This window comes from Amblyomma mixtum, chromosome 1 (genome assembly GCF_055824585.1).
Source record: "Amblyomma mixtum isolate Tamu chromosome 1, ASM5582458v1, whole genome shotgun sequence".
NCBI lineage: Eukaryota > Metazoa > Arthropoda > Arachnida > Ixodida > Ixodidae > Amblyomma > Amblyomma mixtum.
Genome location: NC_143012.1, coordinates 307048368 through 307076088, shown reverse-complemented (window position 1 = coordinate 307076088; position 27721 = coordinate 307048368). Strand labels below are relative to the sequence as shown.

At 48.6% G+C, this 27721-nt stretch overlaps 1 protein-coding gene across 1 annotated transcript in view; it reads right to left on the bottom strand.

The window, feature by feature from the left end:
- LOC149372329 (uncharacterized) overlaps nucleotides 1-27721 on the bottom strand; it is a 143591-nt gene that overhangs the window by 841 nt on the left and 115029 nt on the right. Inside the window, exon 2 of the mRNA XM_089566800.1 lies at nucleotides 7702-7777. Coding sequence (XP_089422926.1) covers nucleotides 7702-7777 — 76 coding nt within the window. The remainder of the gene's footprint in view (nucleotides 1-7701; nucleotides 7778-27721) is intronic.

Below are 27721 nucleotides of genomic sequence, written 5' to 3'. Positions count from 1 at the left end.
AAAATTATTAAATGCAATTTCCTCAGCAATAAATTCGTATTTCGCTGCAGGACAGGCATTGGCACAACAAGAAAGAGCCGAGCCATAAAATCGGTTTTACTAAAAACAAAAATTATATGGAGTTGTCCTTGGTGACAATTCAAACACGCAAACATGAGCGCCCACCAAATAGCGCTTTGCTAAACACCAGCGCAATGCTCGTGCGACCTAGACGAGTGTTATGGAGAGTGCATGTGGCCTGTCACCCTCAGGAAAGAAATGCGCGATTCTCGCGTTGCTGATGTACTCGCTGTTTCCGTTTCCTTTCTCTGTGAGGAACGGCGTACATGTCGAGTTAGAACGCCAATGTAAACTGAAAGAACAGCCGCTACATTTAGTTTGGGTCATGTATCCAGCTGAGTGTCATGCAGACTCGTTAGATTGAAGTTGGTGATGCTGAACTTTATTTCAATCTAAGCTGGACCGTTTAATGCGGACCTCCGGCCCTAGCAGTATGCGGACAGGTCTATGCAGATACTGATGCCACGCATACATGATGGTACAGGTAAGGTGGTAAGCCTCAGGGCATATGGCCATTCCGTGGTTTCGTATTTCTTTTTAAATTAACGCCGTCATTCGGAGTGGTATACCGTTCTTTGCTTCGAGAAATAAAAGTTGAAGCGATGCATTCTCCAATTGGCAAATGTTTGATGGCGTACTTCAGACGGCCAGATCTGAACGTTTGGACATGGTAAACGAATCCTACGTATCTCGGGTTTGACCTCGACGAAAAGGAAATGACGTTCGCCTTACGTTCTCAACATGTTTCATGTCTTACCGAATTAGGTGACTCAGCTTGTCTGATTACAAGACTCCGCTTCAGCCATTTACCTGTACCCGTTTCTGCACCCAGTAATCGTACGGACAATGTTTGCTGTACGGATGAACCGGACGAGCATCCTGGCAAGAAGCTATTATACGTAAGCCGCCGACTCCACATTCTAGGCTGATATACCTCGTCGGAAAAAAACTTTCGTCTTTCCTTCGATACTCATCAAATTGCATACCAAATAAATTTCCTGTGTCAGTACAGTTGGACGATTGGGGGTGCTTACTCAACATTTCGTAAGAAGCAGAACTGGTGCTTACTCAACATTTCATAACAGCGCAATAACAGCGCAGAAGAGAAGGTGACACTTTCGAGGTGTCAACTAATCCGACGTGGTTGATCGCCGCTGCCGTCCGCCTGCAAGGTTCGATTACCTGCTCTATTGCATAAAGGGCTGCGTCGACAGCACGTGAAATGCGAATGCTCTCTGCAATACATGGCTGCGCTCGTCTGTCATTCATCCGCTTCCGAAAGACGGCGTGACCGGAGAAAATGGACACAAAGCAATCATACCTATATACGAATAAGGCGGAAAGACTCCGTGTTCTGTCCAGTATACTGCGTTTGCAACCAACCTGTTAACAGCCTTGCAGACTTGTCAGTTGCACATGAAAACGCTGATTAGGAGCAGCCGACTCCATCAAGTGAGTCCTTTTTTGTCGAAATGGCTCTGCGAAGGAGTTCTTTCCGAGTAAACGCCGTCGGTGTCCTAATAAATCGTGACAGAAAACTCCGGCGCTTCTCCGATTTCCGAGGACAGAGCTGTCCAGATGGACCTCAGGAGTATGCTACGTGTCACATGTGGACAGGGATATCACTGTATTTTCTGTTCTTTTTTTTTTCTTTTTTTTTCCCGGACAACCTTATTTTCTTGATGTTTCTTTTTACTTTTTCATAGACAGCTGCTTAAAGCCTTACGGAGCAGACTCAAACGGCGTCACCGTCACGAGCGATGCACCCATGGTACCGACGGATGGGAAGAGAATGGATGCGAAGAGGGGCCAACTAACGCTGTTGACGAAGCTGCTGCAACAGTGTCGAAGGTGCTTCATGCGTAAGGGCTGAAAATACCACAACCAAACATCACAACGGAGCAGCGGGAGGCAGCGCTGTCTAGCGAGCACCTGCAAGATCAACGTAGACTGGTCGACCGGGCCTGTATCGCCGCAGCAGAATGCGCTCTAGGCTAGGTGCTCCCAGCAAGCTAAGACCTCTACTGACCAGTAAACGTTTTTCATTCATTCATTCATTCATTCATTCATTCATTCATGCGTCCATTAATGCAGACCCTACATTCTTCCGCAGTGTCCGCAGTACTTCGCTACCTTAGTTTGTTGCTCCAGGCCTCTGGCCTTGACTGTCTTCTGCGTGCACTGGCGCAGCCTTTATAAACGGTAGCGACACACAGTGTTCTCTTCCTGCCCCCCCCCCACCTAGCGGCAGCTACACTCGGCCGTGCACGTAGACTGTTCATTCCAACTTCTGGGACCTTCCTCCGACTCGGGGCCCCTCTCCGCCGGCCGAAGTTAATTTCGCGAGCGACAAACCGGCCGGAATAGAGCGCGGAGGTCGCGGCAGGAAGCAGCGCTCACCAGTCCTAACCAGGTTGCCCCGGAGGAGAGGTTACGGGGCGCCGCGGCATGATGCAAACGGAAGAGCGGCTCCGAGAAGCGGAGGGTGAGGCATCATCAGCAGGCGCACACTCACCGCCGGTTACCACGAGGAGGAGGGCCCAGGGGCAAGCCCCACGGAAATGATGCCTACGTTGTTTGTCTGGGAAGCGGTCCAAGCTCGCGGTGTTGTGGAGAGGAGCATTGGAGGAGGAAGCGGGGAAGCACGTGCAGAGAAAATAACCGCGTCGCTATATCGAAGAAAGGGGCTCGCCGCTAGCGCCGCGCTCAAAACAGACGCCTCTCGAAGCCGACGAGAAAGGAACAGCGGCGGGGCGACCCCGGCGACGGAGAAGACGGGACTCGAGTGTGGCATTACGACATGTGCACGCTATTTCGTCAGCTAACCGGGCCGCCACCCAACGCGGCTACCGGGGCAGCAGAGTTTTCCTCGAGCCAAGGGGAAAGGCGGCCTCTTCTCCGGAGCGCACGCCGGTGTGCCTGTATGCCAGCGTTTATCTTTTGCAGCGACAGTTCTGTGAAGGGGTTTTCTTCGCGATTAAACGGCACCTACTCCGCGCCGTTGTAGTACAAAAAAACCCCCCTTCCATTCGTCTGTAAACAGACCTCTCTCTCCTCTCACGCTCACCTGCGTGCTAACCTATGAGGATGTTATTCAGGTGGGTGTAGGGGAGTGGCAGCCACTGTTAAGAGCACCTGGGGTGGGGGTGGGGCAGCTATCGTCGTGATTTCGTTCCAAGAAATAAAAGATGGCCGTCCTTCTTATAATCTCTCAGCAACTTTCTTTCTTTCTTTCTTTCTTTCTTTCTTTCTTTCTTTCTTTCTTTCTTTCTTTCTTTCTTTCTTTCTTTCTTTCTTTCTTCCTTTCTTTCTTTCTTTCTTTCCTTCTTTCCTTCCTTCTTTCTTTCTTTCTTTCTCTCTTTCCTTCTTTCTTTCTATCTTTCTTTCTTTCTTTCCTTCTTTCTTGTCCAGATTTCCTGCATGCACATATCTCGCTTGTTCCTTGTGTGTGCGGAGCTATCTCTCAGTTCGCCCCTTCTGTCATAACGCGCTGACCTTCCTTTCACAGATGCCGCATTGTTCCTGAGTTTCCCCACCTCTGTCTCCGAGCGGTAGGCGCCTCGCAGTCGGCGAGCGCCAATGCAGCGGGGTGAAGGGGGGTGGGGGCCATGATCGCATTGTTACAAAGCGCGCTGACGATGATTCGTTGCCCTATATACCCGCTCCGTCAGGGTGCCCGCTCTCTCGACGAAACGGAAAGCCCCCAAAACAAAGGTTGCAACATTGGAGTCCTCCATCATATTCGTAACCGATGCTGCGTCATTCTTTAAACGACGAGCAGGAACGAAAGAAAGCCGAGAAAGAAAGCGAGGGCACGCGGAAAAAATCCAGCCGGAGCGTCAGTAGTTACCGCCTAGTTTTAAGTTGGTAGAGATGGTATACGCTACGTTAGGAATAATGGTGATGGGCTTGTTTACTTCACTAAGCATAGTTTCGGCAGTACGGCCGTCTGGAAATAAGAAACTTAGATCGCTGCGGCGACCCGCACTGGAGCAGTGCGAAAGCAAAACTTCGACATACTATATCGACGTTCATGGCTGTTTTGACGTCCATGTACTATATCGACGTCCGCGGCTATTTCGACGTCTAAGTGTATTTTTTCGCGTTAAAATAATTAATTACACCTCATCAATGACATTTTTTCCCACGGCAACATTTTATCGCACACTATCTGTCACACTCACACTTTCACACATTTATCTTTAGAGAACGACGTAATCATGCGGACAAAAGGTGCGGACACGTTTTGCGGACTTTGCGGACGCTTTTTGCTGACGCGACAGAGCCATATAATGCTATCGCATTATTAAGGGCTAGGCAGCACGTCCGTGAAAGCACTTCGACGACACTTTGAAGGTAGCCCCGAGGCTCAGTGCTACACCGCTGTGTATCGCTTTACTGAAGCGCACGCCCCACATTCCGGCTAACGTTTGCTTGTTGCACGTAATACCGACCTCAACCGTACGTTTCTACATCGACTAATGATCAATCATCTGAGATAGACGCACATATTCGACAATGGCTCGTTATTTTCCCAACCTCTACGACAAGAACGACTTTGAAAATCGCCGCAAACTAAGCACTGCGTAGGCGTAATATGATTTTGGATCGAAAAAATAAAAATAAAATTTCACTCCGATGACTAGCTTGTTTTGAGCGCATGCAAGGAAAGTATCCGTATGGGAAAAAAAAGAAAATTCTCGAAATCATTTACTTTTTAATTGCGTACACTCATTAACAAATTATCAATTGTGATTAATTGGCTCTTACTTTCCAAAGCTGAGAGGGAGGACTATGAGGCATTCTGTCGTGGAGGGCTTCATATTAATTACGATCACTCATGCTCAGAACCGCCCCGCCGCGGTGGCTCAGTGGTTATGGTGCTCGGCTGCTGACCCGAAAGACGCGGATTCGATCCCGACCGCGGCGGTGGAATTTCTATGAAAGCGAAATGCTAGAGGCCCGTGTACTGTGCGATGTCAGTCCAGGAGGTCTAAATTTCCGGAGCCCTTCACTACGGCGTCTCTCATAGCCTGAGTCGCTTTGGGCCGTTAAACCCCATAAAACCAAACCAAATCATGCTCAGAACCTGAGCGTCATGGTTACTGAACCTAGGCGTTGTTCCACTTATAGGTTGGTTCATTGGTTTATTGGGGTTTAACCTCCCGAAGCAACTCAGGCTACGAGGGACGCCGTAGTGAAGGGCTCCGGAAATTTCGACCACCTGGGGTTCTTTAACGTGCACTGACATCGCACAGCACACGGGCCTCTAGAATTTGGCCTTCATCGAAATTCGGCCGTCGCGGCCGGGATTGAACCCGCGTATTTCGAGTCAGTAGCCGAGCGCCGTAACCACTGAGCCACCGCGGCGGGGCCCACTTATAAGATAGCAAAACTTTTAAAAGGTTCATATACTGACAATGTTGCCGATGAGTATATAATCTATGGAATCATAGCAAACTGCACTATATAGGAGCAATAACGCCGACCAGATGAAAAATCTTAACGGATTACTTTTTCTCAAAAGGTTTCGTTCCAGAGCGCAGAAATTGGTGCCTGCAGTAGCCCTTGCTCATTGTTCTTTTTTATTGCTGTCACTGCTCACCAATACGCGCTCCACTGTCTTCTATCGGGAGGTTCGGTTGTGGTTGCTGAGCGCGTAGCAATGTACTCTCGCCGTCAAAGGAAATGCAAACAGGGTAACTGTAACACTAAACGAAAACTACAAAAATAACAGAAGCCGAAGCGGAAATACACGAGGAGTTCATTAACACTTCGACGAAGCAGTCCTCGGATCAAAGAAGTAAAAATAAGTTGCGCTAATATTCAGTCTCCACAAACTAATACCTGTTCGCCTTGCTATTGCCATTGTAGTCGTCTTGTTTGCATTTCGTTTGAAGCTGACAGCACATAAAAGATAAAGACATGTCACCGCTAGAAGCAGATAAAGCAGAAAGTTCATTTCTTGACGACATCGTAGGCTCTCCTTTCTTCCTCGACTTTCAGAGTCAGTTCAGTGACTTCGAAACCAACAGAGCAAACAAACACAGCGACAAGTAATGACCACACTGTTCCCGTGCCACCGAAACGAACGTTTCTTTTACGCTGATCCCTTCGTTCTTTTGCTGGCCTCATTGCATGTTTGTTCTGTTCGTTTAGTGAGAGCACTGAATTTGCCCTCAAAACGCACAGCCTTTGTCAAAAATATACAGGCCAGCGAATTTGCTTCTGAGCCGTGCAATGTGGCTTTCTTTATATCGCCAGCGTTCCAGATATTTCGAGGGTGAAAGTGATTGTCACCGTCCTTAGTTTTGCGGAGCTCAGGAGACTTCATAAGAGGGACAGTGGTCTAAAGGGGCTGTGATAACCTCACTACGTGGTTGTGTAGCGCACCCGGTGGTCTGTACGTCTTTGACAAAGTGTGAACCTCGCTTGTTGCTTGCTATACAGCTCACAGACTAAGTCCGCATACGTGCACATACATGCTGAGTCTGCTTTTAGTACAGACTTATATGGACTTGGTGATAATTCCTGAGGCGCATGAAAAGCCCACGAGGCGAGTTAACATGAAGGGCTTGGGAAGAAGCAACACAAAAGCGCTTGAATTGCGCGGAAACCCGTGCCTGCCCGTTTAGCTTGCAGTGCTTCCGTGTTTTTTTACTGCTAAGGCTCTTCTTCCAACGGGTTCTGCAAACACAGCAGGAGCTACCACGAACAAGTGCTACCGGGTTGCAGTTGCATGCAGCCAAGTACAATGGTTCGCTCTAGGGAGGCTTCTGCGTTGGTTGTGTGTGTCTTCGTCTGGGGACGCGAGTCAAGGTCTCGTAAATCAGCTTCGCGTAGTTATTTGAAGCCGCTGGACTGTAAACTGCTGACTCAAGGACTGAAGATACATACAACGTTTCAGTTGTTGCGCTACTCTAAAAGAAGGCTTTCGAGTGCGTCAGCTTCCTTCTCTTTTCATTTTGCACATTTTTTTTTTGTTGGCTCACATTATACTACGTTTCATAGAGCAAGTGCAACGCTGTGAAAGATACGGATGTAGTCCGCATGTAGAAATAAAAGGAGATGTGTTACTCCGCGCTTGTTTTCTGGCCGAGTGGTCTTAGTCACGAGAAAGCGACATCGTGTCGTCAGCAATAATAGCGCATTTATTCAAGGTCATGACAAATGCATCATGTAATAAGCCTGCAGACAAAGCGTATAATATTTTTGCTCATCAGAAGGAACGCACTATTTTTTGATCGCCCATGTAGGCAGCACAAACAGGAGAGCTATAGCTTTGACAGCGTTGCACCTGATGTATCAAACGGACTATAGCTTGTCGGTAAAGAATGGTATAGGATTTATTCGAAAGGCACGACGCACGTTCCTCTATATGACCTACGAGTTCTGTAGCAAAGCAGGCGTAGGCGCTCTCATCTTGTGATTTCAAAAGCATATACGCTTTCTAGGCGAACGGCACTGATCTAGGCCAGGAGGAGTCGACTGTATATATGTTGATTGTATACACTCCTTACGGTGACTGAAATGTAGAAATAACAATTTCCTCACGAACCTTCATGTCTGTTGCGTTTTTGTACGAAAGATTTAAAAAAAAATCTCTACAGAAAATACAAAAGTTCAAAACGTGCAGCTTACCATAGAAGGCCAAAACACACGAAGAGCATGACCCTCTGAGACAGAGATCGAGGGGAGTGTTTACCCAACGCTCCTTCTGTAACAGAAATGAAGCAAAAAAAAAGAAAACAAACAACAATTAGCACGGTGCATCTAGCGCGAGCGTATAAACATCTATCATGCTGTCCCTGTCACAACTTGTGCAATGAACGACAACTTGGGACATGACGTATCACAAACTTAGGCCATGACATTTCACACTCAAGATGACAATAGGCCGAAATGATGCTCTCTGCGGTTAGTGACAAAAAACAAGGCGATACTCCGACAAAAGTATCATGAGGAGGTTATCTCCTCTCGGGACTTTTGGTCGGAGTATCGCGTTCTTTATCGTCTTTAATTCGCCTCCCAGCCGTGCAAATCTCTATCGAAATGTTCACTTTCCAAATTCTGCGGTTATGGCATGTGACAATGCTGCTACCCTTTAGAGCTGCTCGACGCGGTGGCTGAGCCGTTGTTGAGTGCAGTCGAAAGCGCATGTTCATTCCACAGCCAAAGAGGCCGCGTTTCGGTCCGGCAGTGAAATGCAAAAAGAAAGGAGAAGTGTGGAAAAGAAAGAACTTTTCTTTCGGCCTGTCCCAAAAGCGTTATAAATGATTAGCATTCTACAGTACCTCCGGAAGCTGTCGGATGGACTTTAACGTACAAAGTAAGTGGGCTCTCGTTAATATTTCGAACTCGCTTTATTCAAACATTCGCCTTGGTCTCGCCGACATTGTGTTTCAAAGAGGTTCCCCTCTATTCAAACTCTGCGTGAACGGGACAAATTTTCAGTTCCCTTCGAGTTTGAATTATATTATCAAGAGTCGATTGTTCAGGCTATTCCGAGCATACATGAGGAAGGTTGTAAGGAAGATTCCGTCGTGTATGTCATAACGAGCAGCTCTTTCCATTCTCTTCTCTGCTGAATAAGGAAGACTGTGTGTGTTAGAACGAGAGCTCTCACAGGAGCCCATGTTGTTGTCGCTGATGTTGGTGTTGTGCCCATGGATTCTACCCAGGCTATATTCTCTTCGTCTCCTGTTCATTCCATGCGCACCTGGGCAACACTGCATTCTATCGATGCTACACCGGACGTCGGAGAAGAGCCAAGGATGACCATGTAAATGCTTCCCATAAAAAAACCCGGCGGACTGAGTTTTTTGTGTTTGTTAAAAATCTCAGATTGTCAGAATTTAAACTTCAAAAGTTTAATGAATGAATGAATGAATGAATGAATGAATGAATGAATGAATGAATGAATGAACGAATGAATGAATGAATGAATCTTAAAAGCAGGTGGTGCACAATGCGAGCTTCATTGGCTGGCAGGAAGCTTCACCGCATCACGTGTAGTGATGGACGCCGAAATCGTATTCTCCCCGAAGTCCAAAGTCGAAGGTAGTATGGTATGGTATGGTATGGTATGGTATGGTATGGTATGGTATGGTATGGTATGGTATGGTATGGTATGGTATGGTATGGTATGGTGTGTTGGAATTAACATCCCGGATCTGCACAATGTGGGCTATATGAGAGAAGCCGTTGTGGAGGACTCTGCATTAATTCCGACCACATACATGAGGTTCATCAACGTGCACTGACATCGCCCAGCACACGAGCGTTTTATAGCGAAAGCAATGCTACTCGCACTTTCAAGCCTTCGCGTGACCCGGCCGCAGTTACGCTTGACCTCTAGCGGAGTGAATATGGGCGACCAACTCGCTCCTTCAGATAGCCCGGCTGCAGTTACGCCGCGCCACGCACCTGTGGCGCTACTGCCGCTGTGACGTCATATACCAGCTGTAGATTGTTTTCTTTTTCTTTCTCTCAGTCGCAACAACATCAAAAACAAAATATAAAAAAAATTACCGAAGACGCTTTGAGTACTCGCGCAGCGGCGGCCGGTAGCCACGCGTGACCTGTCGACGCGGCACACTGCGTTCCAAGACGCTTTCAGTCGTCGCGCAGTGGCGGCCGGTAGCCACGCGTGGCCTGTAGACTCGGCGCACTGCGTTCCTTCAGTTGGAGGCGCTGCGCTTTTGCTTTCGCAACCTACCAGGCTTAACCAAAGCTCAGCCCCCGCCAATTTTTTGCATTCGCCTCCCTTAAAATGCGGCCGAGATTCGAGCTCCCGACCTTAGGCTCAGCAGCCGAACACAAAGTTCAAGAGGAGACGAACCAAATATTTTAGCCATTTTCGTGAACTTCCATTTGCGAAAAAGACCCACGATGAACACTCAGCGCAACCGTCTAGAAGAGATATCGCGAGCATCGGATCACTCACAACTGCGCGGAGCGCCAGCAGGACATTAAGTTCTACTCAATATCACTGGCCACTTTGGAGCGGGAGAAGTTCGACAAAGACAAGCCCTTTCATGCAAGATGTATAACCATGCTCGCGGCGAGTCGAACGGCGTCTGCGCAGTGGATGAGGAAGTGCGACTGCATTGCATCCATTGCGCAATGATGTCTTTCGTGCGGCAATCGCTTAACGCGGAACTATCATCTCTGAACACCGCGCTGATACCTTCGCGAGTGTGGGCGACTGCCTTCACTGTTGACGGCGATGCCGAGCTGAGCAGAAACTTTAGAAAGTATTCACACTTCGGGCTACGTATGACGACGTCGAAGTGGCGCTTATTGAACAACTGCATGCTTTACAACGATATCTGAAGAAGGGACTTGCTCAGAGTTAGTCCTTATTTCTTGCTTTACTTCTTTTCTTCTTTCTGTTTCTTCCTTCCTTTCTTTCCTTTCATTTATTGCTCTTGATCACTGTGCAGAGCGTTGACCTTTGAAAAAGTAGGTTACAAACAAGGAGCACGCTGCAAACTTAACAGTTCCTCCGTATTAGAACATACTTGCCTATACGAGCGATATTTCCTTGATTTTCGTTTCACTGTGCACCTGCCTTCCGAACATATGCCTTTTGATTGCGTTGAGAGAACTACCGCGACAAAAAAAAAAACAGTAAATTGGTAAATCGCTCAGGTCTCTCCTCATTTTCTACGCACTAAAAAAAAAAAGCGCCATGATAAAAATTTTACGAATTGCAGGAAATCGAAAACTGCCATGTGCCCAGTTGTGCACCTTGATGCTTACAGTTATCTGAACTGTAAACCAGACCTGTTTCTCCTAGTATGGAATTGCTCCTTCTTTGGCACCCAAACATAGCACTCCCACAGACGCCAGTGCCTATACTCAACTGCTTTTCTTGGTCTCCACAATGCTACCTTGCTGTCTATGATTGACGAAGTGGCTTATAGGAGCATTGTGAGGCGGAGCTCCTCGCATTATTTGTTGGATTGCTCTACACACCTTTCCCGACTTGCGTTTCTATATGACTCGTAACTGAACTACGGTTGAACCCAGTTATAACAAAATTATTTATAACGAAATAATGGGTGCAACAAAGGGACGAAAGGGACGGTGATCCCCCTTGGAAGCTCGGACAACACGGGTTATAACGAAGCTACGGCTATAAGGAAATAATTATACTTCATTATACAGAGGTTCAACTGTTTTACATTACCTAGAGGTTTCTCTTCTTCCCTGTCCCCAAACTGCGGACTCCATCTGACAACCAAAATGTACAAACTTGTTCTTCTCTCGAACCAGTTATAAGTAGGGTGATGGTTACAAAAGAACTGTTAAGCGGGTCATTTATTTATCACGTTGATTCGGCATTGCTGCTTCATTCTCGTAGTGGGCTACTCATATATAAATGGTGTTCCCGCTTTCTTTAATTATTTTGAGCTTTGTGGCGATTATGGCGAACTATTGTTTAGTACACTGATCGCTCTTCACGCCTGGTTATTCAGCTTTATTATGAAGTTTAACCTAGCAATATTTCCTTGCACGCTGTATTCTATTTCACTGTAACTGTCGAAGCAAACTTGGTTACATTAAATTCACTTTGACAGCTTAACATCGTAATAGTTTCTGTACGTTATTCACGGTGTTCAGCGACTATCTCCCGGGCTACGAAGGAATGTACCTGCTAGCATATTCATGATGAAAACCCCAACAACATAAACGAGGAAGCAGAAATCGATTGGTAATTGCAACACTTAAGTAAACCAAAGATGCGCTTTGGCAAACTTTACACAAAAGCCTGAAGAAGTATGAAACCGGCGAACTGTCATTTAGTGTCTTCGTTCAATGCCTTCTTTCAGCATTCACCAAATGTATCCGCGCATTATATCCTTTTTTTTCTGTCTAGGATCGCTTCAAAACATTCGAAACATACGTCGGAGCTACATAGAGTTTCAGCTAAAAATAATAGTGACACTTTGGGCATTTCAATACCGTCGTTCTGTTGCGACAAATAGAGCATATTTAGAGCGAGACATTTCAGCCGAACTCATAATTTATTAAATAAGCGACGGAGACAGGGCGCGCGACACGACTGTTTTGATTCTAGGGCCATGAATAATGAGAACTTCGCCGAGAGATTGTATTGTGCGTGTGTCACCGATCTATGCATACACAGTGCCGAAATGAAAGCGAAGGGCGTCTTGGAACAGGGCGAAGGAAACAGACAATTCTATTTCGTAACTGTTCGAGTGTTCCGTGAAGTTATGACGCTCATCCCCCCGCCCCCCCCCCAAAAAAAAAAAAAACATACAGTAAGGAAGAGACCCATAGGAACGCGCATCAAAGAGGCGGGCGCGAAACACGATGCTCAGACGCACATCACTGACCCTAGTTTTGATGGCGCCGTTTTTTTCCTGTTTTTTTTTTACCCCACAGCGAAAACACGAGCCGTTCGTTTACACAGTGATATCCGTCGGTGCACCCGCGTATTATGCGCACTCAATGACCAATAACGACGTCGAGTGCGCGCATTGCATGCGAAAGCAAATAAAGAGGCCGTATACGCTTCTCTTTCTCATTGCTCTTCCCTCCCTCATCTGAACGCGAAAGTACATGTACAACGCGCGCTGCACACAAGCTGCGGCCGCCCGCCTGTCATCGAGGGCTGCAGCGGCGGCGGCAGGTGTTGTTGACGAAGAATCGCGTTCGTTGTTGTGCCCGCAAGAGGCGCCACGACGTCCAGCTATAACCTCGTTAGCAGCAGCGGCGTCGGCGACGTCTTTCTCCTCACCCTCTATCTTTCTCTCTCTCTCTCCCAAAACCATGTTCGATGTTTACGCGCGGAAAATTTATTTTGCGTTAAACTGGGAGCGAGCGGGCTCGATTTTTCGCGTGCGCCATATGGGGTGGATTAGCATATAGAAGTGTGTAGCTGTATATGGGTTTCCCTCCGCTCCGCGCAGGCTCGGCGGACGAAGTAATCACGCCAAAACGGGAGCGCGCGCGAGGGGCCCTGTCGCAACTGCTTTGCAGTGCAGTGCGGCCGGCGGAGATGTGATTGAAGCTGAGCGAACAGCGACGGCGTGGGAGGCGCGCGGGCACTGACTTTGGGGGCGTTATTTTAGTGGTTCGCTTTATTTTTTCTTTATTTATTTTGTTTTTTGAGAAAGGAAGGGGGCCCGTATTTACGGCCGGGGCGCGGAATGAGCTGATAAGGTCGCTGCTCCCCGTTTCCTAAAATTGATGCGTGCTTTTGCGGATGCGCATTTGCCTACATCTCACTGACGGCAGTGGGGGCTGATCTAATGGCGCCGCATACAGCTGCAAGCGGCGATGTGCGAGGCATGTCTAGTCCAGCGCCTTCTGTCCATTCCTCACTTTCATCTCATTCATCCGTCGTGGCTTCAAATGTCTGCACTGATTCGCGTAAATTGACATCTCGTATCTGTGCGCGTTTTGTGCTTGTGTGCGTCTGAGGATATCTGAGAGTGTCTGCGGTTCGCCGCCTAACTGAGGCCCGTGCTTTTTCCATCGACCAAATTAGGTAACCTCTACGCGTCACAGTTATGAGTCTCAACTTCGCGAACGTTGTTTTATTTCGGTAGCATCCTATCAGGGGATATGATTGTTGACTACCGCCATCTCTTCCCTCTTCTGCATCTCTATTTCCCTTCCCTCAGCGCAGATTATCAATCGTAATCCTGTTTCAGCTAATCTGGCTACCCTTTCTTGTCTCTGTTTCTCTTCACCTTACAATCACCATCGACTTCTCTATTATGGCGAGCGAATTGCATGGGCTATATGGGCACGTTAACCATGTTTCGTTCAGCTCAGGCTAGAAGAGCAACCGAATTATGACGTCACAACCTTGTGACTCGGCCGGTTGCACGACGCCCTCACCACATGCTACACCTTACTCAATCCTGCGCGCGGGGTGTTTCGCTTGTCGCGTTCGCACGGGTGATAAGCTGGAGCTGCAACACAGTCACGCGAGCTGGCCGAGGAGATAACGCTATCTTCCACATTTGCAACAGCTCCACTTGAGCGATTGTCCGCGAATGTTACGAAAGCCGCCCCCGCTCACCCCAATGAATAACGAAATTCGGGCCCATTCTGGGGAATTAGGCTGGATAATAAGACTGCGCTCCGTGCAGCGGCATGACTTGTTGGACTCGTTTGAAATCTTTGTCTCGCAAATGGCTTCCCTGGCTGTACTATGGACGCAGCCATAGTCTTGAAAGACGATGCTTTCTCTCTCCATTGTGTTTGCTCTCCGTGGTTGGACTTTGTTCCGCAATACCCCTCCAGTTAGCTCGCGACAGATGCATCGTGTGCGTAAAATGAATAGATGGGCCGGTTTCGCTGCGCAAAAAGCTGTGCAAAAAAGCAATAACTAGCGCTAGTCACACTAACTTGCGAAGTAGGGAGGAGAGGGTGGAGGAAGATTCACCGGGAGAACTTTCCGAGTACCGCACTCTTTTTCCTCGTGCTTCCGGGCGTGTGGAAGGCATATACTGGGTGTTTCACCTAAGACATTACACAATTAAAAAAAAATATAGCTTTTTGAGCTAGAGGAGCGCTTTTTCCGGCAGAGCATTGTCAGCGATGTAGAGCATCACAATACAGCTGCGACGTGCTAACTAGTAGCTTGGTTAACTAATATTGAATAGTTAACTTTTTAACTATTGCTGCTAGGCTCCTTAATTACTGAGGCCCACCGTAAGTAATATCCGTACCAGTTTTTAGAATCTCGAAAACGTTGTTATCCTCGGTGCTGTGGCGCAGCAAATTTGGGTTATTTCGACGAGTTACGTGCACTGGATAGATTGCTTTGCCTGCAACGTTTGCCTGCTAGAAACCGATTCAGCGCAGAAGTTCTTCCTTGTACGAATTACAGAAATTATTTTTATCCATTTCTTCACAGGGTTTTCAGTTAAGGGTGAAGGAACATGTGGAGAAACGGATGCCCCTCGCTCGCTCTGTGTGCGCGGCTGCTTTTTTTTTGTTAATTATAATATGTTACGACGTTGAGGCCGTTTACTATACGAGGGAAATCTTTCACCCTGCTATATATGGCGCAAAAAGAAACGCTGCTCTTCCTGACACAAGTGTGAACCAATACCGGCACTCCGCATTAACTGCAGCGACACAACATTGCATTTTGCGCTACGCCGGAAGTGAGTGGAGGTATGTCGGGCTTAACGCATCGCAGATGAACCGCATCGCAGTAATATGCGCGCACATCTTGCCGAACCGGCGGAGCGTTGCGCCTTCTCGGCAGACGTCGCTGCTTTATAGCTACACCCGACAGGGACCGGTCCGTGAAGCATGTGCTAGAGCGGAAGCATATTTATACGGCATTTCCCAATCGATACGTCCTTTGTTCTGGGGCACACGAGCGCACAGCTGCAGTGCGAGAGAGAGAAAGAGGGGAAGGCAAGAGGCAGGAGGTGTAGTGAAGAAGGAGCGTTGGCGGCCCAAGAGCGAGACAATGCCGCCGCATTTGCGTAGTCTGCTTACGCAGGAGACGCGATGAACCCGAGCAAGAAAAAAAATGAGAGAGCTATTGAAAAGCTAAACCGAAGGGCAACCAGGGAAAACGTTGACTGTCGGATACAACGTAGATAGTACAGTTTTTAAAGACTATTGAACTGTTATACTCGGTGATTCATAATAGTCACTACCGCCACCGTCGCCATCATCCAAACTGAATTCACTGTAGGACAACGATGCCTTCTAAAGAGCTCCAATTATTCATATTTTGTACCAGCCGCTTTATTCCTGCGAATTTTCAAAGCTGGTCATTTCATTTCCGCTCTCTCAGCTGTACTCATGTTTGTTGTCACTCTAACCGGCAACTGCTTCTAGTTCTGCGCATGACATGTATTGTCAATGTTTATCTCCTCGTTTTACGTAATATCTGCTGCTGGGTGTTCTGTAAAAGACAGGAAAGAATTTTTTTTTTTTTTCCGAGGAGGGGTGGGGGTGTGGGGAGACAATGATATAGCGAGTAAAAATGGCAAAACATGGAGGCAGTCAAGATCTTAGAAGACCTTTTCTCGTCTGACAAGGGTGTAGTAATCTTGTACGCCAAGTTTCTGTCAGGAAATTAAAAACACCCTGTAACGAAACGGCTTAATATAAAAACAAATGCAACAAAATAAACATGGTTTCATTTGACAGCCCCCGTCTTAATCCATGCATTAAATACTTCCGCTTCACGCAAGATTTCTCCACCTATATAATTGAAACGCAATATTGACCCAACATGGGCTTTCTTGGGTTTTACAGCAAGAGCTGTTTATTGGACACTTTCCAAGGCCGGGCTACGCGTCGGTCCGTTTCGCGATCACGTGATCAGCCCCGCGCGTGTCTCTCGCAACCTCTGTCGCCATCTGGTGGGACGCGTGGTTGTAAGACACCCTCGAAACGCCTCGAAGTTCCAGGGAGCTTGCGCTAAGGACGCTGCCACAAACGCGCGAGCGAAAAAAACTGACCACCACAGCGCACAGAAAATCAAAGGACGTGTCAATTGAGTGGTAGACGTGTTCAAATGGCCTCCTGTGTCGTACCTAAAAAAGGCGATTGGTGGCAGATATGGCGCTAGTAATATAGACCACCGTTTACACATCCATGAAAACTTGGCCCGAACAGTACGTAAACAGTTTTTAATGTTCATGAGAAAGGTGATACAAATGTCCACGGATACCGCGCGATGTGCGGTACTGAAATATTGGTTTTGAGGACGTTAATGACACAGTAACTGCCTCACTTCTAGGTGGGAACCTTAACTACGCCTTGAGGGAAGAAATGAAGGAGGAAATTAAATAAGAAAGAGAGAAACAGGTGTCGTGGGGAAGGGTCCGTAATAATTTCGACCGCCTGGGGATCTTTAACGTGCGCTGACATCGCACCTCACATGGGCGCCCTTTGCGTTTCGCCTGTATAGAAACGCGTTCACCGCGGCCGCAGGTTTCGAACCCGGGTACAACGGCTTAGAAACCGAGTGCTACGAAGCCAAGAACGTAGGTTACCTTGAAGGAGCAAAGCGAGAGCTCCTAATAACCAGCGCTGTCACGCACAGCCACATCGACCCGCGTGCATTATAATGCCCATTTCTCAGTTATGGAGTTTTAAAAAGAAACGCAACACTACTGTCACAGAAGACACAAGTCATAGAGCTATATACTGGCTGTGCACTCATGCAGTCAGCTTTTCCAGAACTGTGAATAACAGTGGCGCTCTGAGAAGACTCCCAAGGTGGTTGCTTCGTCTAAATCAGATTTCTGCTTCTAACGGCCAGATAGCTCCTAAGTTTATCGTGGTTCACCACGAGATTATTAGTAGCTTTGATTTAAATGCGCATTCCTTCCTGCACGTGCTAAAATAAATATGCGTCATTAGACGTTGCTCTATATTTCTGTAGGCACAGAGGCCCGTAGCAGGGAGGAAACTCGAATAGTTGTTGGACCCATGGTTTAATTTTTGTGTGTGTGTGTGTGTTGGTTGGTTTGGTTTGTGTGGTTTAACCCAAAGTCCCAAAGCGTCTAAGGCTATGAGAGACGCCGTAGTGGAGGGCTCCGGAAATTTCGACCACCTGGGGTTCTTTAACGTGCACTGACATCGTACAGTACACGGGCCTCGAATTTCTCCTCCAAAGAAATTCAACCGCCGCGGCCGGGATCGAACCCGCATCTTTCGGGCCAGCAGCCGAGCACCATAGCCACTGAGCCACCGCGGCGGCCTGTGTGTGTGTGTGAGTACATACATGGGAACACCCTGTGCTATTTGGATTAACGCTGACAAGTGGCACTTAGGCTCCGGTATAACCAGGATATAATGCAGAGCGAAGCTCTAGGCCCTCACCGTTAAAACCGCGCGCGCCCTTCGCACAATTCCCAGCCATGTTTGGCCGCTCCCCTGCGCTCTTCACGCGAGACGTAGTCGTCATTTCCGCTCCTCTGCTCATGCGTGCGTCATACAGTTAACTTAGTTTCGGCTACAGTTCTCGGCTTAGTGTATTTTCCCTTACAATCGCAGTACAAAAGCACAGTCTAATTAGTGTGCCATGTCAGGCCGTTAGGGCGAAAAAACAGCAACGACAAGACGAGCTTATTCGAAACCGACAAACCGGCAGCGGCTTCCTCTTGTCCCGTCTTCACACCGTATTTGCTCTCCAACGCCTCGGAGTCTCTCAGTACACGTCAGCAAGCAGTAGCCAGTATAAACCACCGACACTGAATGCCTCTCTCCAGGATTCCCAATTTCCTACTTTCTACTTTCTTCTTTTTTCTTTACTGCTCGACTGGTTGGCGAACTAGTCGCGAGCAGATAGACGATGTTCATTTCACTGCCAAACTCGCGCTCCTTGCGAGCAGTGGCCCTAATGTCTTATGTCAACAGAGACTTAGCTTCGGAGATTACTGGCTGAAGTCAATAAAGACGCGAGCGGAGGCGCAGTCTGTGCCGGGGGAGAGGGGGGTGGGGGAGAAGCCGAGCGAATCCGTTTTTAGACGAGTAAGTTTAAATGCCGCGTTTGTCTTCTCGGGCGGCCGCCTCCTCTACAACTAGGGAGTGAGAGAAGGTTGAGTTAGGAACGACGAAACTTCCCAAGAGCTTGCCTCAAAACTACGAGACGCCGCTAGCGAAACGGCCTTAATCGAGTTTAAAGTCTGGTTTTAAGCTTTTTGTTGCTCAGGCTGAGCAGCCTGAAAATGCCTGGCACATGTGGAAAGCATTGCGTGTGTGCTCAAGCGTTAAAAGACCAACATGACTGTAGTATTTTAAATAATTGGAAACGTAGAAGAAAAACAAAACCAGAGAAGTCGCCAGATATGCTTTCTGCCTTGTTTCAATGCGGCGTTTGCAGAGATTACCTAAGCTTACCTCATAAACTTTATGAAAGGCCACAGTCAACCTCCGACTAGCTTCCCGTAGTATTGAATATCATGAATGGCAGGGTAGATTTTACGGGATTAACTCACCCTCAATATGGCTTTAGCGTAGCTCCGCGTCCACGACAAGTGCGCACTTTCATGCCTTCGGCTCGAGCATACTCTGCGTCAAAAACAACAACAACAACAACAACAAAAAAAAAAAACACGCAGCGATGCGGTTGCGGCAGCTGGAGCCTTCTAACCACCGACCGAGGTCACCAGGCTGCTCGTATGCACAGTTGCATCGCCTTGTACAAAAAAAAAAAAAAAACAACAAAAAACAACGATTTAAACGGCCGCTGAAACTGGCTTCGTTATGTGCAGTTGTTCGTTATATTCGCAGGTATTTACGTTGCGTTTCAACAGCAAGTAATTTTCCTGCCTGGTCTTAAAATAAAATGCATGAGTGAGCTGTTGGGGAGAGCTACACAAAGTCACCGCCTTTGGATGGCAAGGACAAAGTAAACAGCTTACATGCTAATTTGAAGTTCTGTGCGACCTTTACTTGTAGAAATTAAAAAAAAAAAAAGACTACTATGTGGACTTAGTTTTCAACAACCGTCATTATGTCCATTACTTCGCCGTAGGTTGCTTTGTTAGATTACAGTTAACAAGAGTTCACCGCAATAAAACGGTTTGTGAGTTGGCCCGGTCTTTGCGCGTCGAACCGTTCATTATCCCTACATACGTAATCGCCAGTCGACCTCCATACAACTTCTCGATTTCGATTTTCGATTATTTGGCTTCAGCGCTTGCCTTCACAAATCCGCACATTTTATTTATCCAGAGGAGAGGGGTATGGGCTTTATTATTATTTTTTAAAACAGAGTTCCACAGCCTCTGAACATTTCGCGAAGTTCGTGCACGCGCGCATGCAAGCGAATATCTCTAATCGGGGCATTAGCGGCCGAGAGGTGCATTTGAAGCTGTCGCACGCGTATGGCCGAAACGGGATCGCAGAGCATGCTCAATGGAGGGGATGTGCAATCCCAACAAACCAACGGAGCGCCTCTATAATCCTACTCTGGTATGGGCGCGAAAAAGGCCTTTCTATGCGACCGGGCCGAGATTAAGTGTTTTAAAACTCCGCGCTTTGATTTTCGCGTATATATATTTTGTTCAGTTCTTAACGTTATCATTTCACGAACCTACTCAAATTCAAGTTCGCTGCCTTCTCTTTATTTATTCGCCCGAAGATGCGTACAGCTCGCAGAAAACGGTGGCCGAAGTTGTCGGGAGGGATTTCACCAATGCTTGTTACATCACCTTTAATCGCTTTATATAAAATATTTTATTACCACGACTCGCAAAAGTAATAAAAAGGTTCTCATAAGAAACATTCGCTAAATCACAACGTTCTTAAGAAACAGCCACAAGAGATGTTGCTGGCGTTAATAACAGAGAAAATGAGAAAATGAAGTATACAGCACCACTTCCTCCTAGCCTCGTCGTCTCGCTCTGTTCTCCACGACAAAATTTGCCGAGATTCACAAGACTTCCATTACGTAACACCGCCTCGCGGGTGGGCGTTGACCAGCCATAACAGCCGCTAATACGTATCACCGCAGCCAATACGAAAGGCGCTGGGAGATATCACGAGCCTCATTTGCGTAAACAAAGTCGCGTGCATCGCGCTCCAATTCGGCTAATTAAATGGAGTGATATACCGTTTGATATTATTAGTGTAGCATCGACAACTGACGATGGCGCCTCGAGCGTCGAGTCTCACAAATTGGTCGCAGTGGAGTAGAAAGCTACGAGCACGAGGAGATGCTTTCCATACTTGTGTGCTTTTGGTAGGCGAGCGCTTGAGATAGCACGCTTTAAGAAGGCATACATTCCAGCCCTTTTCAATTAGAGGCTGCCTGGGCGGCGCCTTACTACTCGTCGGGCTCCTGTTCGCAGCTGATGCCTAGGGCTAGCACGGCGGTAGCGGCAGCAAAACCGATTCTCAGCAGTCCAGCAGACGTCTTCCTTGCATGTTGGCAAGGTGTACAGCTTTCGCATCACTGCATAACTGGGAAATAGTAATTGTTTAACGGTTAAGATGAAAGCAAAGTCGCAGTATACTTGACGCTCGAACCATGTTTTGAAGGAAGAGATGAGGTAGGGGATTAAAGGAGGGAGAGAGGAAAACTCAGTCGAAGTGGGGTGCTTGCGAACAAGTTGGGATACACATCGGGGCGCCCTAAGGGAGATAGCGCGGAAGGAGCTTCATGAATTCGTGTCACTTCAGCTACCTAGATACAGACAAGGTTTTTCCAAAGATGATTAAAAGCAAGAATGGCCTTGTCATAAAAAAAACAGTAACGGATTAAGTTTACTGGCACCAAATAAAAAAAAAAGACGGAGAGCATTGCCATATATGCTTTCCTTTGTTTCGGTGACTGTTGAAAAGCGCTGACATGCTACTCTGTGCTGTGGAGGGCTTTGGTGGAGAAGGAAAGAACAGAAATGTGCAGAAAATGTTAAATGATAAAAAAATGCGACCATATGACATAAGAAGCCGAGGATGGGAATGAAAATTGGTTTTTCATAAAAGGAAATGGCGCAGTAACTGTTTCACACCTCGTTGAACAGCCGAACCACGCCAAAATGGAAAGGATACAGGAAGGAGGGAAAGAAAAAAGGAAGAAAGTGCCGCAGTGGGGGCTCAGGAAAAATTTCGACCACCTGGGGATCTTTAACGTGTACTGACATCGCACAGCACACGGGCGTCTTTGCGTTTCACCTCCATCGAAACGCAGCCGCAGCGGCCGGTTTCAAACCCGGAAACTCCGGCTCAGTAGCCGAGCGCCTTAACCAATGAGCCACCGAAGCTATAAATTTGTTCAGCGAAAGATGCCTCTCTCCTATGTGTCGAGAAAGAGTGGAGATTGGAGATACCCCATTTTTCGAGCGCACTGTTGCCTCTGCGCGCAAAACTCTACGGCGCCGGCACGTTAGGGGGAGGCGATTTTTCTCCGGTTCCATCGCAGCTTGTGGACACAGGACGCAGACGTGCATCGGGTGTCCAAAAGACGCACTCGCTGTAACTTTACACGTGTGTTTGCACGCTTACGCACGTTGAAGCCGATTCACAACAGGCGGCAATCCAGGGGTAAGTTCCCCACACGTGGTAGTAAAGAATAACGAAGACGCGCGTAGGAAGAGCACTGGCACGATCGAACGTTTGCCGGAACAGGAAGTCATACAATACGGCAGCAGCCCGCGAGAGCGTCCCTGAAACCCGAAGCATGCCAAAGCTCGCTCGATCCAGTTGCATTCGCTTTCATCCGCCGCTCGTAAGAGCACATGCGCTGCGCGCAACACGACATGCGCTGGCTTTGATTAACGCCGCCTGCGTCACTGATGACGGCAGCGATATCCGCGACCAGACAGCCGTCGGGGCGAAGAATAAGCGCGGCATCCCTCGGGTCGTATAATAATTCGCGGGGAGGACGTACCTGCCGCTTCACCGCTGCGACGCGAGCGAAGCGGCGAGAACAATGGCGTCTGCGCGCAAACCACGCGATTCCCATAAAACGTGCGGTGCGCGGCGCGTTTCCAGGCGGAGCACGTGTTCCTGCCTGCATGTGGGTGACGCCGGCGATGAGTAATGGCGACGCCGTGTCGCGCGCGCGGCGGCGCCAGACGTCTTCACCCTCCTCGCTCTCATCTCTCTCTCCCGACGCTGTCAGCATGAAAAAGAAGCTCGGCGACGGAGTGTGACAGACCCGCAGTGACGTCACCTGAAGCTCGGGGCTCAGGTCTTGGCTTAGAGCCCGTTATGTCGACTCCTCTGTAGTCTGCGCCGTAGGGCGAGGGGAAAGCTGCCTTGCAGGTCGCATCTAAATCACAAATTGAAGTGTATTAAGCCGGTTCTTCCAAGGCTGGAAATGCGCAGAGGAGTGTGGCGCGACGGGTGTGCAACTGGATCGTCAAGTAGTTATTGTCCAAACTTGACAAATATGTAAACCTGTGAGAATCTGCGATCGCTGGCGATACGAAGGGCGAAAAGCGACACATGACGTCTCTTTGTGTCTTCATGAACTCCCAGAAAATCATTTTAGGCTTCAAAGAAAGAACGCTGAAGGCGCGGGCTCTATTAATGAGTTGATTAATGAGTGGTTAATGAGTGGATTAATGACCATTAGTGGGTGATTCGTGCCACTCGTTTACCCGTCTTCACGCAGAGGATGACGCAGTCACCTCCTCAAATCGCGTCATCAGTTCCTCTTCAGGATAACTGCGGCTTCAATACGTCGGTTATAGGGGCAGGATCGGGGATCAGCATCAAACAAACGATGCTTCACTAGCCACTTCATTTGAATATGTGTTTAAATCCCCTTTCCCCGCCCATCACAAATTGCGACAAGCATTGATCATCTTTTATGTTGTTGTTTTGTGATCATACTCCCGAAGGAGTGACGTTGATGACAGCCGCTATTTTCGTCGCCATTGAATACGTGTACCAATTGCTCACATTTCTATGTAAGGAGCTTAATTTTATTATAAATAGTATTATTTTTTTCATTCCTGCCATCCTCATCTTGCTCTTCCTGCTGCTAGTGTAGTTGCCAGGGGCACTACCCGATCCTACACCCCACACAGATCATAGATCCGGTGTCATGCGGAATAAACCTGTTCGTTAAAGAGCAGCGAACTTTTCAGGGGAAAAGAAAGGCGCAGTAACCCTAATTCTCGACGTATACCTCAACCGCATCGTCAGGGAAAGGGGTGAAGAAGATCATCGTTCCGGTGTCATGCGGAATAAACCTGTTCGTTAAAGGGCAGCGAACTTTTCAGAGGAAAAGAAATGCGCAGTAACTCTAATTCTCGATGTATACCCGAACCGCATCGTCAGGGAAGGGGTGAAGAAGAGAGTAAAATAGAGAACAGGAAAAGTGGCGCCGCAGTGTAGGGCCCCACGGGGTTCTTTAACGCGTATACTGACATCGCGCAAAACTCAGGCGTCTTTTTCGATTCGCCTCCATCGAAACGCGGCCGCCTGGGCAGTGACTTCATCCGGTATCGTCAGGCTCAGCAGCCGAACTCTATAACCACTGAGCCACAGCGGCGAGTCTTCAGGTACTAGCTTGCGCGGTTCCTGTGCGGTGAAGTAAAAAAAAATGATTGGTTATTAAGAGATGAAAGTTGCGGTAACTGCCTCGGTGGACAACTCAACATCGCCGTGAGGGGAGGAAAGGTGGGTGTGAAATAGAAAAGAGAGAAAAGGTGTCGTAGTGGAGGGCTCCGGAATAATTTCCACCGCCTAGTGATATTTAACGTGCACTGACATCACACAGCCCACGGGCTCCTTTTAGAACGAAAAGCTCTACTCCTCCTACGCTGAGCCTGAAGGTCAACTGGCTCTTAGATTTGACCTCTAACCGGAGGCGCACCGCACGTGGCTGTGACGTCATTCCATTTGACTCGCCGACGACACAGCTGCGCGCCTGCTCTAGCGCCTGCCAGTCACGAGCGCCGCTGCGCCGACCGCTGCTCTGGACGCTCGCTCTTGCACTCGTGGCACTTGACACATCACGTGATTCCTTTAGAAAATTCAGCGCCATCTGGTGTGTGGTGCGCAAACCGCGGTACCTCCGCCATTACTTGGGCATACGCCTGCCGGTACACGCTCGGGCCAGATTGAAAAGTACGGCGCCCGGCGAAGCAACAACAAGCTCAATTTTCTTGTTTCGGTGTCCTAGCCATGTTCCTTGACATTGGCTCTCTGCACCAAGCTATAGTCGCGATGCCGGCATGCTGCTGTGTGCCTTTCTGCAGCCAGCGCGGCGAAGAGACGCGCACGGAAACAAACTGTTTCCAGAGCACGGAGCGCACGGAGTAGCTGCGTGCTTCTTTCTTCTCGTCCGTGACCTGTTCGTTTTCACATTAAAATAAATGATATAAGTATTGAAAGAGCAGCGAAAAGTTCCTTCTACCGTGTAGCCGCTCCGCTGTATAGTGAGCACAAAAATAAAGGTGCCACCTTCGGCGCACTCGAGAACATGCATTCCGATGCTGGCGACTGTTTCGGCGCGTCACAAAATCAAAACGTAGCTCAAACGCGCTTGTTTTGGATTTTCAAGCATCCACGTCCATTCATAGAGTTCCGTGTGCGCGAAAAAGAGCACGACGATGCGGCGCGGCGAGGAGCGCCGTCGTTCTCTCCGTTGCGAGCATGCAGCAAACGACGGCGACATAGGCGGAGTGCAGCAGCAGCAGCTTTGTGTTTTCGTTCGGTCAGGGCCTATGCACTCTGGCTAAGGCAGGAAACACATGTCCGGCAACACGCTCCGGTCGCCGCTTCCGAACTGCCACACCACAGCAAGCAGGGACACACGCAGCGGCAAGCACTGCTGCGCTGCTCTGCCCACAACCGGTGTCGCACTTCGCCGCAGCGCAGCAGTGCCTGAGCGCTGCTTGGCTTGGTGTACAAATATTGCAAGAAAAAACGGCATCGCCTTGTTATCAGAAAGACTGCCAGCTATACTCGAGCGGCGACAAAGCATGCCAGCTGATGTTGCGAGCTTTCGGCAACGGCACCGCTCGCGGGCGCTCCGGCCGAAGAGATCTGCGGCTGCCTGTCTGCCGTGGTCGTCGCTAGGCCTATAGGCTGCTTCGCATCGAAGCGGCAGGGGCCGGCGCTTCGGAAGTCGCCTGCGCTATGATTGAAGGCCTATTCTTCACTCCACTTTGCTGTCAACAGCATCATCTCACAATAAAATAATAGTATGGTCAATTTCTAAGGCGCCTTCAGCAGCGGAGCTAGCGGGAGCCAGTCGAGCCGGACCCCGGCGTCGGGCCAGCGGCAGCTTCGAGGCGGTTCTCGCAACAAATTCGCTCGTACCACAGTTGTCACTTTTACCAGAAACTCGGTATTGACCAATGACCCAGAAAAATGATATATTTTCTCATTTCCCTATCCTAGGGTTTATAATTTACGTCGAGAACACTCATTAGCTCGTTTTTATGACGCCGGCAGACGGGATCCAGGCTGGCCGGCCGGCAGGCTCAGCTAGCTTACTTCACGTTCGCACAAGAAAATACAAAACAGCCATGCTACCAGAAAGGATGCTTGCTAGATTCTAGCAACGACAGCATGCCTGTGCTAGAGTGGAGCTTTCGGCAACGACACCGCCTGCGGCAACGCCGGGCGACGAACTGCGCGCTGGTCCCCGACTGCCCTAGTCGTCGCTAGGCCTAGATGGTGAACAACTACAACGCGACTGATTTCGCACCGACGGCTAGCGCACCGGCACTGCTGATCGAGCGACCGTATCCGGATCCACACGCATTTCGCCCTGCAGTGCGCCTGCTCGTAGTCGAGTCCGGTCCAAGTGTTGTTAGCCCTCCTTTATCGACAGTAGATTCGACCTGCAGGGTGACACGGCAACGCGCACTGTCGACGGATCGCAGTGATACCGGCTTGTAGCTTCGCTGAGAGGTGCTGCCGGACGATATAGTCCAAAAGCCTTTCCGAAAATCCGCCCGGAATGACAGTCAGGTCCCTCGACCACTGCAAATTTTCCGCCTGTCAACGGATCGCAGTAATACCGGCTTGTAGCTTCGCTGAGAGGTGCGGCCGGTCAATAGGAGTCCAAAAGCCTTTCCGAAAATCCGCCCGGGATGACAGTCAGGTCCCTCGACCACTGCAAATTTTCCGCCAGCGCTTTCACAAACGCAACGAGACATGCCACAAGGTGGAAACTAGTGCAAAGGCTGTGCAGAGCGCTATAACTGCGCCTCTTCCAGCCAAAGGTGCCCAAAATATGGCGCCCGGCGCCGACGAAAGTTGCTGATGATGATGCCTGCCGAGTTGCCAGACTGAATTTTCTAAAGGGTCTATTGCAGTGCTTACTGACAGACCTTTCGCTCTGTATATCCTGGCTCAGCTGAGTCGGGTTCGGACCGCGGTACTCCGGCTCAGTAGCTGAACGCACTAACCACTGAGCCAGCGCGGCGGGTATAGACGAGAAGGCATAAGGCAGGCAAATAGAGAGAGGCGCATTTCCAAAGGGCTGTCTAGTGGTCTAGTACAGTCAGTTATTTTTCATGGCTGCAACGAACAAGGAAGAGCAGAAGTAAAGGACTATACTTATGCTGTGCCTTTTTTTTTCTAAGAAGCGTTGAGGTAAAGGGCATTTAATAAAGAACGTGTTTCAATCAATGGAGATGAGAGCAATTTAAAACACGAATGGGGATGGAAGTTAATAAGAAATGTGTGCAACTTGCAGCTATATAAAGCGAAAGGAACCTATGTAAAGACGTAGCGGAGACAAAGAAAGGAGAAAAATAAAATAAAAACGCTCATCCATTTTTTGGACGATATACATATATGTAGAAAGAAAGAGAAAAAAGGAGCAATTAAAGAAAGAAGCGAAAAAGAAAGAATAGAGCTACAGACTTCCTCAGAAGCATGCGGGGGTGAGGAAGTGGGCGGCGCCTTCGTTACCTTGCGCAAGAATCAGTGGGAAATCTGGCGTACCAATCCTCCTTCCTTTCCGCCATCGCCAGGTCTCGCGAAGAGATCTCAGTTTTCCGCGAATCCGGAGCGGTTGTCTCACCATCCATGTAGACAGAGTGTCTGGTACAGTAGGTCAAGGTCGAAAGATCGCGTAATGAGGCGTATCGCTGCGAGCTTGTCAGGACACTTGTTCAAGGGGAAGCCCCCTCTCGAGGGCTAGGCCGGCACGCATCTGAATGCATAGTTCGTGTGTCTATTATACAACGGAAGTGTGCCGGAATGTATGTAAGCCACT